This window comes from Delphinapterus leucas, chromosome 17 (assembly GCF_059928025.1).
Source record: "Delphinapterus leucas isolate spDelLeu-1000000601 "Yukka" chromosome 17, BTC_Dleu_Yukka2, whole genome shotgun sequence".
Taxonomy (NCBI): domain Eukaryota; kingdom Metazoa; phylum Chordata; class Mammalia; order Artiodactyla; family Monodontidae; genus Delphinapterus; species Delphinapterus leucas.
Window position 1 is genome coordinate 35385929 of NC_143145.1, and position 17678 is coordinate 35403606.

General features: G+C 37.6%; 1 protein-coding gene across 2 annotated transcripts in view; it reads left to right on the top strand.

Annotated features, from left to right (window-relative positions):
- UBR5 (ubiquitin protein ligase E3 component n-recognin 5) overlaps nt 1–17678 on the top strand; it is a 141348-nt gene that overhangs the window by 84921 nt on the left and 38749 nt on the right. For both annotated transcript variants that reach the window (XM_089898843.1, XM_022584666.3), the window contains exons 23-28: nt 1448–1599; nt 2040–2135; nt 2502–2625; nt 8357–8454; nt 9262–9410; nt 9905–9996. In XM_089898843.1, the coding sequence (XP_089754969.1) occupies nt 1448–1599; nt 2040–2135; nt 2502–2625; nt 8357–8454; nt 9262–9410; nt 9905–9996 (711 nt within the window). The remainder of the gene's footprint in view (nt 1–1447; nt 1600–2039; nt 2136–2501; nt 2626–8356; nt 8455–9261; nt 9411–9904; nt 9997–17678) is intronic.

Consider the following 17678-nt stretch of genomic DNA (forward strand, 5'->3'; position numbering starts at 1 on the left):
TGGTAAGGAGCCTGCCATGCTCTTTGGGTGATATCTTGGACAGGGACGTGACCTTGACTGAAAGAATCATAATCACTGTTCCCTGCTCCCTTCCATATTATAAAAACTCTTGAACTCAGATTTCTAAATTGGGAGAGAGAAGACACCAGTACCATAAAAGAATTAACTATAGGTATTTTTTAATAGTGCATACTATAATAGCTAGTATATTTTTTGAGACATTAAAATTTACTTTGCAGAATCTTCCAAAAAATGTTTCTCTTCCCCAAGGTACATCATCATACACAAGCCTTATAAAATAGATGGGTTCCTGAAAGTAGCTTCTAAATGCATTTTAAAAAAATTTTACTCATAAAACTGAAAATGTATTGCTATGGAAAAACACACTTACCCTCGGATTAAATAATAATTAGAGATTCAAACATTAATACAAATATTTCTGAATTACTTATTTGCAGACATATAATGCTCACCTGGTAAGGTGTTAGGTTTTTCACATCAGAAATGTCATGTCTTTGGGATTAAATCTGCCTGGGAGAAAGCAGTCCCTTATGTGTTGCCTGGCCCTTAAAATTGAATTCTTACTCTTTATTCATTTAGAAGCTCTAAAATTGTGGCCAAGTGAAAGGCTTTGCCTTATGTGCTCTCTCTTAATTGCTGCTAGTTTTTAATGTGTTAATTTTGTAGCCTTTGTAAGCTTTTATTCAGAGGTATAGATTTTTGTACAGGTAGCTTACTAGTTCCCCTAATGAGGTCTGTGTTTGTGATTATTTCTTTATCTTTTTAGCGATGTGCACACCTGTATAGCAGGAGAAAAAAAAATCACGCCCAGATATTAATCTAACAACACATTTTACAAGCTCCAGTTTCATTCATTAATTTCCTTGGGATGAAGTTGTACTGTTAAAAAAACTTTTTTGTATAAAAAATAAACCTAAATTGATCTTTGTTTGAAAACTACTTACTGTGTGGATATTAGTTCCATTGCTTTTGAGAGCACAGAAAAGGGGTTTAGTGGGCTAACAGTATTGGTTTTGTGCTAATCAGTATGTTTTGCTAATGTCTACTATTGAACTTAATTCTTACTGATGATAAACAGGGGACAGAATTTTTTTTTGTTTTAATGTTCAGCTGTTCATTTATCTTAACTGTATGAGAGATTATTTCCTAATCTTAACTTCACTGCAACTTTTGTTCCCGGTGCTTAAGTTTCTGTGGGAGCTTAATATAGTGGTTTTAGTGCTGAACTGGGTACTAGGATCCCCCAGTTCCATTTCTATCCCTTGCTGACTTATTCTGTGATTCCAGAATTGGCATTTGTACTTCACTTTCCTGCCTGGAGTATTTGCTTGTAGAACAAACTTTCATCTCAGATGAGAAGTTCTGTGCACCTTATCCTTACACTTAGACGTGGTAGTGAGCTCTGATTTTGTCCATGTTCTTCTAGTTTGAGATTACGGGAAATGATGAGACGTTCATTGAGAGCGGCTGGTTTGGGTAGACATGAAGCTGGAGCTTCATCCAGTGACCACCAAGATCCAGTTTCACCCCCCATAGCTCCCCCTAGTTGGGTTCCTGACCCTCCTGCAATGGATCCTGGTAAGATCTGTTATCTTATTCAGTGTTTAACAAAAAGACAGGGTCGTGAAAGAAAAGAAATAAACATTTCAGTGGGATATTTAGAAATCTGAAATTGTTAAAATTAGCATAATGAGTATTATAACTAGCTTACATAGATTTGGTTTAAGATGTTTGTAACTTAAAAATTAAAATTCTAGAAAGTCTTGTTAGATATCCCTCTTCTACTGAAATACATATTTCTATACTGGTAAGAAGCTAGCTAATAATATATCAAGATAAGTCAATAGGAATCCAATAGTGGATTCCTTCTATTATAGTTTGGAAAAGAAGCATCCACTTAAGCCTCTGTCCGATTTGACCTTTGGCTTGCAGAGAAAAGCCTTAAGGCCAGTTAAAAGAACATGTTAGGGATATGTTGCCTATAATGATGTACATCCTGCTGTTCTGTTTACTGAAAGATGGTGACATTGATTTTATCCTGGCCCCTGCTGTGGGATCTCTTACCACAGCAGCGACTGGCACCGGTCAAGGACCAAGCACCTCCACCATTCCAGGTGAGAATCTCTACTATTTTATCTACCTAGGCATTTGGAAGATAAAACTAAACACTTTGTATATAGGTTTCTACAGTTCTACAGTTTATCTCAAGGAGACTTCTTGGCTTGAAAAATATCTAATTCTGTGACTTATCTTCTGTATATCAGTGAAGTTGTGGTGTGTATGTGCATATGTTTCATCAGTTGAGATTTATAAAATGTGTTAATGTGTTTAAATTCTCTGTAATGAAGTTATTAATTTGTTACCAATACTCAAATATTTTTCTGGTGGTTTATTTGATAGATACTTGGTATATTATTCTAGAACAGTCTTTCACTCTGTTGTGAACACTTTTGTTACCAAGTGGATCTGCTTAATTACAGGTCCTTCCACAGAGCCATCTGTAGTAGAATCCAAGGATCGAAAGGCCAACGCTCATTTTATATTAAAATTGTTATGTGACAGTGTTGTTCTACAGCCCTATCTACGAGAACTTCTCTCTGCCAAGTAAGAAGTTTAATATACTTTTGATATGAAGATTTAGCTTTACTCCTTTTACTGTTAAGTTGATCTTGCAATATATGGAACAACAATTATCTTAATTGAATTTAAAATTTATCGGAATCTAGCATTGTATTTTCCGTGTTACTAAGTAAGCTCTCTTTAGTGAAAGAGGCCTTCTCGATATAATACAGGGTACACTAAATGAATAGTTTGATTTTATGTTAGCTTGATGAGGGTGTATATTTATATGTTAAAAAGATCACAGTATAGTTGCTCTCAAATGTTGAATCCGTAAATTAGTTATATCACTGTCACCTGGAGAACTTTAAAAATTATACACATTCTTCCCCAAGCTCTACACTAGAAGTATAACTCAGCAGGCCTGAAATGGGGCCTGGAACCTGTATTGTGAAAATCCAAGGATGATTCTTATGGTTTCTTTGGAAATCTTGGCTTACGGAATCATCATGAGATCATACAGAGCTTTTGTTAAGTATTCTGTTGTAAGTGCTCATTAACCGTTAATAGGTTACATCTCTACCTGCAACTTGATTGTTTATCTTCCTTTACAAACTCATAATGATGAGTGTTTTTATAATAGTTATTAATCTGTGTCAAGCTCTACTTGCATTAACTCTTATTCTAGATATAACTGTCTGGAGTAGATAATATTATCTCCACTTTACATTTGCAGCAGTGGGCTTAGAGGTTAATTAACTTGCCCAGCCTCACAAAACTATTGAGTGGCATAGCTGGAATTCCAGCCCTGGTATGTGTCTTTATTACAGAACTGGGACTCCCAGCCTTGACCCTTATGTCACCTTCCCTATTTAGTACAAGAAGGTGTTATGAGTTTTTTTATCTTTGAGGGTGAGGGAGTTTTCATGTTTAAGTCTTACTGCCCTTTGGATGAAAATGACCAAATTTATGAAATTATGATTTAATGAAGGCTGCCCCACACTAGTAAAATAAGTCATTGGATTATAAACAGAGTTATTATGACAGAAGCATCTTAATAATTTATTAGTGGTTTGAGGCATAGATAAAAATGGTTTATATATGGATACATACAGTATATCTTTCTGTTTTTATTTTCTCAGTTGTCATCTTTTTGCATTTATGGTGTTTTTAATCATATTACCTTTGTATAATTTCCTCGTGGTGGTGTCTAAAAAGTTATTTTATGTTCTTATTCCCTTTCTCTTTGTTGTTAATTCATTTTATATTTCTACAATTCATTTCTATTTCACTAGTGCTTTATTTTAGTACCCTCACAGTGGTTGACTTTTTCCTCCTTTATCTAAAAAAACATATAAAATATCTGGAAAACACCCAGTATGCCACTGTATTCATAAGCTGATGTTACTAGGAGAGGCAGTGTTCTTTTTTTTTGCTCTATGCGGGCCTCTCACTGCTGTGGCCTCTCCCGTTGCGGAGCACAGGCTCAGCAGCCATGGCTCATGGGCCCAGCCACTCCACGGCATGTGGGATCTTCCCGGACCGGGGCACGAACCCGTGTCCCCTGCATCGGCAGGCAGACTCTCAACCACTGCGCCACCAGGGAAGCCCAGAGGCAGTGTTCTTTTGCCTGACTTTTAGGTGATAAGTATAGAGATGATCAAACTGGCCCTTTTTGCTTTTTTATACTACAGATACAGGAGAATTTCCTAGAGTTGCTAACAGTTTCCTAAGTGATGTATCTGGGAATTATTTACCATGGAGATGACTCAGTAAGAAAAGGGTTTTTTCTTCTTTTTTTATTGAAGTATAATTGACTTATTATGTTAGTTTCAGGTGTACAACATACTGATTTGATATTTTTTTACATTACAAAATGACCACCACGATAAGTGTAGTTACCATCTGTCACCATACAAAGTTATTACAGTGTTATTGATTATATTCCCTATGCTGTCCTCATGACTTATTTTATAACTGGAAGTTTGTACCTCACCTATTTCACTCATTCTCCTAACCCCCTGCCCTCTGGCAACCACTAGTTTGTTCTCTGCATCTATGAGTCTGTTTCTGCAAGAGGCTTCCCTTTTCTCCACATCCTCGCCAACACTTGTTATTTGTTGTCTTTTTTGATAATAGCCATTCTGACAGATGTGAGGCAGTATCTTACTGTGGTTTTGATTTGCATTTCTAGTGATGTTGAACTTATGATGACTAGTGATGTTGATGACTAGTGATGCTGAACTTATTCACGTGTGTGTTGGCCATCTGTCGTATGTCTTCTTTGGAAAAATGTCTGTTCAGGTCTCCGGCCCAGTTTTTAATCAGATTGGGTTTGTTTGATGTTGAATTGTATGAGTTCTTTGTATATTTTGGATATCAGTCCCTTATTGGATATATCATGGGCAAATATCTTCTCCTGTTCAGTAGGTGGGCTTTTCATTTTGTTGGTGGTTTCCTCAAAAACTTTTTAGTTTGATGTAGTCCTGTTTGTTTGATTTTGCTTTTGTTTTCCTTGCCTGAAGAGGCAGATCCAAAAAAAATAAAACTAAGACCAGTGTCAAAGAGCATACTGCCTGTGTTTTCTTTTAGGAGTTTTATGGGTTCAGGTCATACATTTAAGTCCCTAATCCACTTCGAATTTGTTTTTTTATATGGTGAGAGAAAGTAGTCCAGTTTGATGCTTTTGCAGTTAGCTGTCCAATTTTGTCAACACTATTTATTGAAGAGACTGTCTTTTTCCCCCATTATATATTCTTGCCTCCTTTGTCATGGGTTAATTAACTTGCCCAGGCTCACAAAACTAGTGAGTGGCATAGCTGGAATTCCAGCCCTGGTATGTGTCTTTATTACAGAATGGGGACTCCCAGCCTTGACCCTTATGTCACCTTCCCTATTTAGTACAAGAAGGTGTTTTGAGTTTTTTATTTTTGCAAGGCCCTCTCTTCTGTTCCATTGATCTCTGTGTCTTTTTTTTATGCTAGTACCATACCATTTGATTAATACAGGTTTGTAGTACTGTTTGAAATCAGGGAACATGATGCCTCCAGCTTTGGGTTTTTTTCCCTCAAGATTGCTTTGGCTGTTTTGGGGTCTTTCATGGTTCCATATAAATTTGATGATTATTTGTTCTAGTTCTTAGAAAAATGTCATGTGTATTTTGATAGGGATTGCATTAAATCTGTAGATTGCTTTAAGTAGTATGGTCATTTCAGTAATACTGATTCTTCCAATCCATGAGCAAGGTTTATTTTTCCATTTCTGGTCATCTTCAATTTCTTTCATCAATGTCTTATAGTATTCCACATATTCCAAGTACAGGTCTTCTACCTCCTTGATTAGATGTATTCCTAGGTAGTTTGTTATTTTTGATGCAATTGTAAATGGGATTGTTTTCTTAATTTCTCTTTCTGATAGTTTGTTTTTAGTGTATACAAATGCAGTAGATTTCTGCATATTAATTTTGTTTCCTGCAACTTTACTCAATTCATTTGTTTGTTCTAATTGCTTTTGGGTGGCATCTTTAGGGTTTTCTATATGTAGTATATATGTCATCTACAAACAGTGATAATTTTACTTCCATCTTTCCAATTTGGATGCCTTTTTGTTCTTTTTCTTATCTAATTGCTGTGGCTAGGCCTTAAAATACTTTGTTGAATGAAAGTGGTGAGAGTGGGCATCCTTTTCTTGTTCCTGATCTTAGAGGAAATGCTTTCAACTTTTCACCTTTTATTATGTTAACTGTGGGCCTGCCAATATGTGGCATTTATTATGTTGAGGTATGTTCCCTCTGTACCCACTTTCTGGAGAGTTTCTATCATAAGTGGATGTTGAATTCTGTCAGAATCCTTCTCTGCTTCTACTGAGGTGATGATACAGTTTTATTTTTCAGTTTGTTAATGTGTATCATGTTGATTGATTTGTGGATATTGAACCGTACTTGCATCCTGAGATAAATCCCCTGCTTCATCATGGTATATCATCCTTTCAATTATTGCTGAATTTGGTTTGCTGATATTTTGTTGAGGATTTTTGCATCTCTGTTCATCAGTGATATTGGCCTGTGATTGATTAATTAATTAAAATGTTTTGTGATGTCTTGGGTTTTGGTATCAAGGCGATGCTGGCCTTGTAGGATGAGTGTGGAAGCATTTCTTCCTCTTACTTTTTTGGGGAATGGTTTGAGAAGGATAGGTGTTAACCCCTTAAATGTTTGGTAGAATTCACCTCTGAAGCTGTCTGGTCATGGACCTTTGTTTGTTAGGAGTTTTTAAATTACCGATTCAATTTTATTACTGGTAATCATTCTGCTCATATATCCTATTTCTTTCTGATTCGGTCTTGGGAGATTGTATGTTTCTAGGAGTTTATCCATTTCTTCTAAGTTGTCCATTTTATTGGTGTGTAATCGTTCATAGTAAATCTCTTATGATCCTTTGTATTTGTTTGATCTTGGTTGTAACTTCTCTTTCAATTCTGATTTTATTTATTTGAGCTTTTTTCTTGGTTGAATCTGGCTAAAGGGACACATAAGTGTGTTTTGGAGTAAACAGAAGGGAGAAGTGTGTTTATTCTACAGTAAGCAGCTTCATGAAAATGAAGTTTGAGTAGAACCATGAGAAATAGGGAGAAGAGGGAACAACAACATGGAGAAGTATGAATATTATGAGGAACAGTAATTCATCCAGTTCAGAGTGGAGGATTAGAAAGAAGAGAACAACAGCCAGTGGATCTGAAAAAAATAGGTTAAAATCACTACTTTGGTCTCTGTTCTTTGGGCTTGAATCCTCTCAATAATGGCCTTTGTTAGATTGTAATAGTATCAAAGTGGGATTATAAGAATAGTAATGAGATGGTGGTATAAAAGAGATGAAAATAGGCAAGAGTAGAAACCAGAGTCAAGGCTATGTTTATATGTTTGTCATAGCCTTTAATATGTGTGTTGTAATAAACTGAACTATTGAGTTGTTGAAAATGGAAAAGAAAGATGAGATGTAGAAGTTTAAAAATTGCTTTAGAAGGAATACTTTGTGAAGAACCAAAAGTTTTGTCTGAAGTTACTTGGGACAGTGATACTGTTGGGTGACATAGATAAGTCAGGTAGAGAGCAGGTTTGCGGAGAAAGATGATTTGAGTTTTAGACACGTTGAATGTAAGATACCACTGGGAAATCCCAAGTAGGCTTATCAAGTAAACAAGTGTAGGTGTTGGAACCGTATTATTGTGAGAGAAGTGGTAGTTGCTATGGCAGAAGAGAGAGAGAGGCACAAACGGCTGAGGACTGACTTCTGGGAAATGCGAGGGGTCTAGGAGGAAATAGAAATTCAGTGAAGAATGTTTAAATACATTTTAAAGAGGAAACTCGTAATAATAATAGCTAACACTTAACTGAATACTTGTTTTTTGCTAGGCACTGTGCTGAAACCTTTTAAGTAATAATTCATATAATCCTCCTCACAATAGCTTGAGATAGAGCCTGTTACTATGCTCACGTCTAGAAAGTATTAGTTTACTCCAGAGCCCTTGCTGGTCTATTCTTTAGTGTCACTAAAGCCAAGAAAGTAGACCATGGTTTAGAGAGACAGAGGTTCCACAAAGTGGCTTTAAGTGAGGTAATATGAGGCCAGAAAATACCACTGATGGTTTTCTTTGAATGGTGAGACATTATTTACTAAGACAAAACTGTTTTTTTGTTTCATCATGAACATGTGTTACTTTCATAATCAGGAAGGACAATAATTGATAATATTTTTATATACAATTTTTCTCATTTTAGGGATGCAAGAGGTATGACCCCATTTATGTCAGCTGTAAGTGGCCGAGCTTATCCTGCTGCAATTACCATTTTAGAAACAGCCCAGAAAATTGCAAAAGGTAATTTATTTCAACTTCTAAAAGGGTTGCTTATTTTTTAATTTGAATAGATTCTCTTCTATAATTATTCAAACCTAATTTCTGTATATGGAAATGATACTGATTAGAAACTATCAAGATAATTCTTTTGCTTATGTGTATGAAATTCATATGCTTATACTTTTTTCAAGCATATTGTACCTTCTAACTTTCCATCAAAAAGCAGCTGGTATAAATTTCCTTAAATTAAAAAAAAATTCCATAATGGATTGTGTAATGATTAATCTTTTGAAAGAAAAGATGGATTATTCTTAGAACCTGTCCACGTGTTAATTCGTGTTAGTGATAAAATTTTATGGAAAGAACAGGCCAGAAGTCTTACTGTTCTTTCTGACTTGGATTTACTGCCTAACAGAAAGCATTAAGGAATATCAGTTCCTGCCAACAAGCCTTTAAAAGATTTAGTAGTTATCTTTTAAAAAATACTGGCTATGAATAAATTATGTGATTGTCTATAATTTGTTAAGTAGAGCTAGAACTTGAATCTTAACTGCATGAGGTAGAGCTAATGACTCAGAAGGCTGATGTTTGATGTGTTTGTATTGTCCTCATATGTGGTTATGATATAATTATGCTTTGCTTTACTTTGCACCAGAATTGACTAGATTTCCTTGCATTGTTGACTTTGTATGTCAATTTATTTTATTAATATATAGTAGTTTCTTATTTATACTATGTAAATGTTAGAGCTTTTCCATTTGAGGAAAGGAGTAGATGGCTGTAAGTCTTTTCTTGATGTATGAACTATTATGTTTTTAATCTTTTTAGCTGAAGTGTCCTCAAGTGAAAAAGAGGAAGATGTATTTATGGGCATGGTTTGCCCATCAGGTACCAACCCTGATGACTCTCCTTTATATGTCTTATGTTGTAATGATACCTGCAGTTTTACATGGACTGGAGCAGAGCACATTAACCAGGTAAGTTATTTTATATTTCCCTGTATTTATGCTATCTAGGTTTTCTTTTCTTCCCTTTGACCATCACTAGAGTTATAGTTCTTAGCTTTGGAATTGCAAGGCTGGTATTTCCTTTTACTCCTGAGTTTTAAAATTCTCCAAAGAAAATTAATTTGTATTTAATTGCTAAATAAATGAGGCAAAGGAGTTGACTGTTAACACCAGTTACGGGCTGTCATAAAAATTAGAAATCTTCGCTGGGTAGTATAATCTGATTCACAGCTCTTGATTTAGACTTTATAACAGTTATGCCTTTTTTTGGATGATACAGATTATTTTTGCCCTTCTGGTAATATTTGATTCCCATTTGTGTACCCATCTGTGACTGTTTCCCAGAGCACATTAATTTTGCTCTGCTGTTGTTGTGATTGAATTGTTTTAGAAAATATCAGAAATAATTATTGTGATGAGACATACATATCATTTTTCTAAAAAGTATATCCTTTTCATTTTAGGATATTTTTGAGTGTCGTACATGTGGCTTGCTGGAGTCCCTCTGTTGTTGTACAGAATGTGCAAGGGTTTGTCATAAAGGTCATGATTGCAAGTGAGTGTGACTTTAGTTTTCTTTAATATTGTAAACTACTTAGATTCATATTCCCATATTAAAATAATCTGTACTGAGTCATGCTTTGTTTCATAATTCAGAAAGCATGAGGTTCTGTCAGGTTGCCCACGTTAAGCCACTGTGTGTATTAAAACGTAGTTTTTGATTTAAAGAGTACTTTGCAATGTTTGTTTGCTAGTTCTACTCTTTACATAAAACTAGCCTGATGTGCAAGAAATATGTGATCATACATTGTGACTAGAATCAGCCTTTTAAGAAATATATATACAGAATGTTTCTGTCTGTGTTCTCCAGCCAAAGTCTCAGGCCCCCCTGTAGTAGGGTGTATTAGCAGGAAACCGCTGAAGGCATTAAGGGAATCATGATTTGGCATGTGCCTTGTTGTTTTTTGGGTTTTTTTTTGCGGGACGCAGGCCTCTCCCGTTGCGGAGCACAGGCTCCAGATGCGCAGGCTCAGCGGCCATGGCTCACGGGTTTAGCTGCTCCGCGGCATGTAGGATCTTCCCGGACCGGGGCACGAACCCGTGTCCCCTGCATCGGCAGGCGGACTCTCAACCACTGTGCCACCAGGGAAGCCCGTGCCTTGTTTACTTCTTAAACTAAATGTAATAACCTTCATCCAGCAATAGAGTTGCTATGGTTAGTTTCTTAGTTTTCACAGACCTAAGAAGCAATAAAATTATCCCAGCACTAACATTTGCAGTGCCTCAGAGTCCCAGTAGGGACATCAGCTATAGCTGTGCCACAGGTGTGTAGATGTAAAAATAGTTAATAGAGAATTGGTTTGTAAAAATCCTCTATTGTGCTTTATTTATTTTCTTTTTAACATCTTTATTGGAGTATAATTGCTTTACAATGGTGTGTTAGTTTCTGCTTTATAACGAAGTGAATCACCTATACATATACATATATCCCCATATCTCCTCCCTCTTGCGTCTCCCTCCCACTCCCCCATCCCACCCCTCTAGGTGGTCACAGAGCACTGAGCTGATCTCCCTGTGCTATGCGGCTGCTTCCCACTAGCTGTTTTACATTTGGTAGTGTATATGTGTCCATGCCACTCTCTCACTTTGTCCCAGCTTACTCTTCCCCCTCCCTGTGTCCTCACGTCCGTTCTGTACGTCTGGGTCTTTATTCCTGTCCTGCCCCTAGGTTCTTCAAAACCTTTTTTTTTTTTCTTTAGATTCCATATATATGTGTTAGCATACGGTATTTGTTTTTCTCTTTCTGCCTTACTTCACTCTGTATGACAGACTCTAGGTCCATCCACCTCCCTACAAATAACTCAACTTCGTTTCTTTTTATGGCTGAGTAATATTAATATTCCATTGTATATATGTGCCACATCTTCTTTATCCATTCATCTGTTGATGGACACTTAGGTTGCTTCCATGTCCTGGCTATTGTAAATAGAGCAGCAGTGAACATTGTGGTACATGACTCGTTTTGAATTATGGTTTTCTCAGGGAATATGCCCAGTAGTGGGATTGCTGGGTCATATGGTAGTTCTATTTTTAGTTTCTTAAGGAACCTCCATACTGTTCTCCATAGTGGCTGAATCAGTTTACATTTCCACCAGCAGTGCAAGAGGGTTCCCTTTTCTCCACACCCTCTCCAGCATTTATTGTTTCTAGATTTTTTGATGATGGCCATTCTGACCGGTGTGAGGTGATATCTCATTGTAGTTTTGATTTGCATTTCTCTGATGATTAGTGATGTTGAGCAACCTTTCATGTGTTTGTTGGCAATCTGTATGTCTTCTTTGGAGAAGTGTCTGTTTAGGTCTTCTGCCCGTTTTTGGATTGGGTTGTTTGTTTTTTTGATATTGAGCTGCATGAGCTGCTTGTAAATTTTGGAGATTAATCCTTTGTCAGTTGCTTCATTTGCAAATATTTTGTCCCATTCTGAGGGTTGTCTTTTGGTCTTGTTTATGGTTTCCTTTGCTGTGCAAAAGCTTTGAAGTTTCATTAGGTCCCATTTGTTTATTTTTATTTCCATTTCTCCAGGAGGTGGGTCAGAAAGGATCTTGCTGTGATTTATGTCATTGAGTGTTCTGCCTATGTTTTCCTCTAAGAGTTTGATGGTGTCTGGCCTTACATTTAGGTCTTTAATCCATTTTGAGTTACTTTTTGTGTATGGTGTTAGGGAGTGTTCTAATTTCATTCTTTTACAGGTAGCTATCCAGTTTTCCCAGCACCACCTATTGAAGAGGCTGTCTTTTCTCCATTGTATATTCTTGTCTCCTTTATCAAAAATAAGGTGACCATATGTGCATGGGTTTATCTCTGGGCTTTCTATCCTGTTCCATTGATCTATATGTCTCTTTTTGTGCCGGTACCATACTCTCTATATGTCTCTTTTTGTGCCAGTACCATACTCTCTTGTACTACTGTAGCTTTGTAGTATAGTCTGAAGTCTGGGAGCCTGATTCCTCCAGCTCCGTTTTTCTTTCTCAAGATTGCATTGGCTATATATGGGGTCTTTTGTGTTTCCATACAAATTGTGAAATTTTCGTTCTAGTTCTGTGAAAAATGCCATTGGTAGTTTGATAGGGATTGCATTGAATCTGCAGATTGCTTTGGGTAGTATAGCCATTTTCACAGTGTTGATTCTTCCAATCCAAGAACATGGTATATCTCTCCATCTGTTTGTATTACCTTTAATTTCTTTCATCAGTGTCTTAGTAGTTTTCTGCATACAGGTCTTTTGTCTCCTTAGGTAGCTTTATTCCTAGGTATTTTATTCTTTCTGTTGCAGTGGTAAATGGGAGTGTTTCCTTAATTTCTCTTTCAGATTTTTCATCATTAGTGTATAGGAATGCAAGAGATTTCTGTGAATTAATTTTGTATCCTGCTACTTTACCAGATACATTGATTAGCTCTAGTAGTTTTCTGGTAGCATCTTTAGGATTCTCTATGTATAGTATCATGTCATCTGCAGTGACAGTTTTACTTTTTCTTTTCTGATTTGGATTCCTTTATTTCTTTTTCTTTGATTGCTATGGCTAAAACTTCCAGAACTATGTTGAATAATAGTGGTGAGAGTGGACAACCTTGTTTTGTTCATGATCTTAGAGGATACTGTTTCAGTTTTTCACAATGTTGGCTGTAGGTTTGTCATATATGGCCTTTATTATGTTGAGGTAAGTTCCCTCTATGCCTACTTACTGGGTGGGTTTTATCATAAATGAGTGTTGAATTTTGTCAAAAGCTTTTTCTGCATCTGTTGAGATTATCATATGGTTTTTATTCTTCAATTTGTTAATATGTTTTGTCACATTGATTGGTTTGCATATAATGAAGAATCCTTGCATTTGTGGGATAAACCCCACTTGATCATGGTATATAATCCTTTTAGTGGATTCTGTTTGCTAGTATTTTGTTGAGGATTTTTGCATCTATGTTCATCAGTGATACTGGCCTGTAGTTTTCTTTCTTTGTGACATCTTCGTCTGGTTTTGGTATCAGGGTGATGGTGGCCTCGTAGAATGAGTTGGGGAGTATTCCTCCCTCTGCTGTGTCTTGGAAGATTTTGAGAAGGATTGGTGTCAGCTCTTCCTAAATGTTTGGTAGAATTCGCCTGTGAAGCCATCTGGTACTGGACTTTTGTTTGTTGGAAGATTTTAAATCACAGTCTCAATTTCAGTGCTTGTGATTGGTCTGTTTATATTTTCTATTTCTTCCTGGTTCAGTCTTGGAAGGTTGTGCTTTCTAAGAATATGTCGTTTTCTTCGAGGTTGTCCATTTTATTGGCATATAGTTGCTTGTAGTCATCTCTCATGATCCTTTGTATTGCTGCAGTGTCAGTTTTTACTTCTCCTTTTTCTTTTCTAATTCTATTGATTTGAGTCTTCTCCCGTTTTTTTGTGATGAGTCTGGCTAACGGTTTATCAATTTTATCTTCTCTAAGGACCAGCTTTTAGCTTTATTGATCTTTGCTATTGTTTCCTTGATTTCTTTTTCATTTATTTCTGATCTGATCTTTATGATTTCTTTCCTTCTGCTAACTTTGGGGGGTTTTTTTTGTTGTTGTTCTTTCTCTAATTGCTTTAGGTGTAAGGTTAGGTTGTTTATTTGAGATGTTTCTTGTTTCTTGAGGTAGGATTGTATTGCTATAAATGTCCCTCTCAGAACTGCTTTTGCTGCATCCCATAGGTTTTGGATCGTTGTGTTTTCACTGTCAGTTGTTTCTAAGTATTTTTTGTTTTCCTCTTTGATTTCTTCAGTGATCTCTTGGTTAGTAGTGTATTGTTTAGCCTCCATGTGTTTTTATTTTTTACAGATTTTTTCCTGTAATTGATACCTAGTCTCATAGTGTTGTGGTTGGAAAAGATACTTGATATGATTTCAATTTTCATAAATTTACCAAGGCTTGATCTGTGACCCAAGATATGATCTGTCCTGGAGAATGTTCCATGAGCACTTGAGAAGAAAGTGTATTCTGTTGTTTTTGGATGGAATGTTCTATAAATATCAATTAAGTCCATCTTGTTTAATGTGCCATTTAAAGCTTGTGTTTCCTTATTTATTTTCATTTTGGATAATCTGTCCATTGGTGAAAGTGGGGTGTTAAAGTCCCCTACTAGGATTGTGTTACTGTCGATTTCCCCTTTTATGGCTGTTAGCATTTGCCTTATGTATTGAGGTGCTCCTATGTTGGGTGCATAAATATTTACAATTGTTATATCTTCTTCTTGGATCGATCCCTTGATCATTATGTAGTGTCCTTCTTTGTCTCTTATAATAGTCTGTATTTTTTCAATTTTATTTTATTTTTTTAAATAAAAGCCTCTTTCTTTCTTTATTTTTGGCTGTGTTGGGTCTTCGTTTCTGTGCAAGGGCTTTCCCTAGTTGCGGCGAGCGGGGGCCACTCTTCATCGCGGTGCGCGGGCCTCTCACTGTCGAGGCCTCTCTTGTTGCGGAGCACGAGCTCCAGACGTGCAGGCTCAGTAGTTGTGGCTCAGGGGCCTAGTTGCTCCGTGGCATGTGGGATCTTCCCAGACCAGGGCTCGAACCCATGTCGCCTGGATTGGCAGGCAGATTCTCAACCACTGCGCCACCAGGGAAGCCCAATAGTCTGTATTTTAAAGTCAGTTTTGTCTGATGTGAGAATTGCTACTCCAGTTTTCTTTTGATTTCCATTTGCATGGAATATCTTTTTCCATCCCCTCACTTTCAGTCTGTATGTGTCACTAGGTCTGAAGTGGGTCTCTCATAGACGTATACAGGTCTTGTTTTTGTATCCATTCATGCAGTCTATGTCTTTTCGTTGGAGCATTTAATCCATTTACATTTAAGGTAGTTATCAATATATCTGTTCCTATTACCATTTTCTTAATTGTTTTGGGTTCGTTATTGTAGGTCTTTTCCTTCTCTTGTGTTTCCTTCCTAGAGAAGTTCCTTTAGAATTTGTTGTAAAGCTGGTTTGGTGGTGCTGAGTTCTCTTAACTTTTGCTTGTCTGTAAAGGTTTTAAATTTCTCCATCAAATCTGAATGAGATCCTTGCTGGGTAGAGTAATCTTGGTTGTAGTTTTTTCCCTTTCGTCACTTTAAATATGTCCTGCCACTCCCTTCTGGCTTGCAGAGTTTCTGCTGAAAGATCATCTGTTAACCTTATGGGATTTACCTTGTATGTTATTTGTTGCTTTTCCCTTGCTGCTTTTAACATTTTTTCCTTGTATTTAATTTTTGATGGCTTGATTAATATTTGTCTTGGCGTGGTTCTCCTTGGATTTTTCATGTATGGGACTCTGCGCTTCCTGGACTTGATTGACTATTTCCTTTCCCATATTAGGGAGGTTTTCAACTGTAATCTCTTCAAATACTTTCTCAGTCCCTTTCTTTTCTTTTCTTCTTCTGGGACCCCTATAATTCGAATGTTGGTGTGTTTAATGTCCCAGGGGTCTCTGAGACTGTCCTCAAATCTTTTCATTCTTTTTTCTTTATTCTGCTCTGCAGTAGTTATTTCCACTATTTTATCTTCCAGGTCACTTATCTGTTCTTCTACCTCAGTTATTCTGCTATTGATTACTTCTAGAGAGTTTTTAATTTCATATTTTGTGTTGTTCATCATTGTTTGTTTGCTCTTAAGGTCTTCTAGGTTCTTGTTAAATGTTTCTTGTATTTTCTCTGTTCTACTTCCAAGATTTCAGATCATCTTTACTATCATTATTCTGAATTCTTTTTCAGGTAGACTGCCTGTTTCCTCTTCATCTGTTTGGTCTGGTGGGTTTTTACCTTGCTCCTTCATCTGCTGTGTGTTTCTCTGACTTCTCATTTTGCTTAACTTACTGTGTTTGGGGTCTCCTTTTCACAGGCTGCAGTTTCGTAGTTCCCGTTGTTTTTGTTGTCGGCCCCCAGTGGCTAAGGTTGGTTCCGCGGGTTGTGTAGGCTTCCTGGTCAAGGGGACTGGTGCCTGTGTTCTGGAAGATGAGGCTGCATGTTATCTTTCTGGTGGGCAGGACCACGTCTGGTGGTGTGTTTTAGGGTGTCTGTGACCTTATTATGATTTTAGGCAGCGTCTCTGCTAATGGGTGGGGTTGTGTTCCTGTCTTGCTAGTTGTTTGGCATAGGGTGTCCAGCACTGTGGCTTGCTGGTCGTTGAGTGGAGCTGGGTCTCAGTGTTGAGATGGCGTTCTGTGGGAGAGCTTTTGCTGTTTGATATTACGTGGAGCTGGGAGGTCTCTGGTGGAACTCGGCTCTCCCACCTCAGAGGCACAGGCCTGATACCCGGCTGGAGCACAAAGACCCTATCAGCCCCATGGCTCAGAAGAAAAGGGAGAAAAAAAAAAAAGAAAAAAATAAAGTTATTAAAGTAATTTTAAAAATTATTAAAAAGAAAAAATTAAAAAGTAATTGAAAGAAAGAAGAGAGCAACCAAACCAAAAACCAAATCCACCAACGATAACAAGTGCTAAAAACTATACAAAAAAAAAACCAAAAACGGACAGAACCCTAGGACAAATGGTAAAAGCAAAGCTATACAGACAAAATCACACAAAGGTGCATACACATACACACTCACAAAAAGAGAAAAAGGGAAAAATACATATATATCGTTGCTTCCAAAGTCCACCGCCTCAATTTGGGATGATTCGTTTTCTATTCAGGTATTCCAGAAATGCAGGTACATCAAGTTGACTGTGGAGATTTAATCTGCTGCTCCTGAGGCTGCTGGGAGAGATTTCCCTTTCTCTTCTTTTTTTCACGCAGCTCCTGGGGTTCAGCTTTGGATTTGGCCCCGCCTCTCTGTGTAGGTCACCTGAGGGCATCTGTTCCCACCCAGACAGGATGGGGTGAAAGGAGCAGCTGATTAGGGGGCTCTGGCTCACTCAGGCGGGGAGGAGGGAGGGGTACGGAATGCTGGGCGAGCCTGCGGCGGCAGAGGCCAGCATGACGTTGTAACAGCCTGAGGTGTTCCGTGTGTTCTCCCGGGGAAGTTGTCCCTGGATCATGGGACCCTGGCAGTGGCAAGTTGCACAGGCTCCCGGGAGGGGAGGTGTGGACAGTGACCTGTGCTTGCACACAGGCTCCTTGGTGGCGGCAGCAGCAGCCTTAGCGTCCCATGCCCTTCTCTGGGGTCTGCGGTGATAGCCGCGGTTCGCGCCCTTCTCTGAAGCTTGTTTAGGCGGTGCTCTGAATCCCCTCTCCTTGCGCACCACG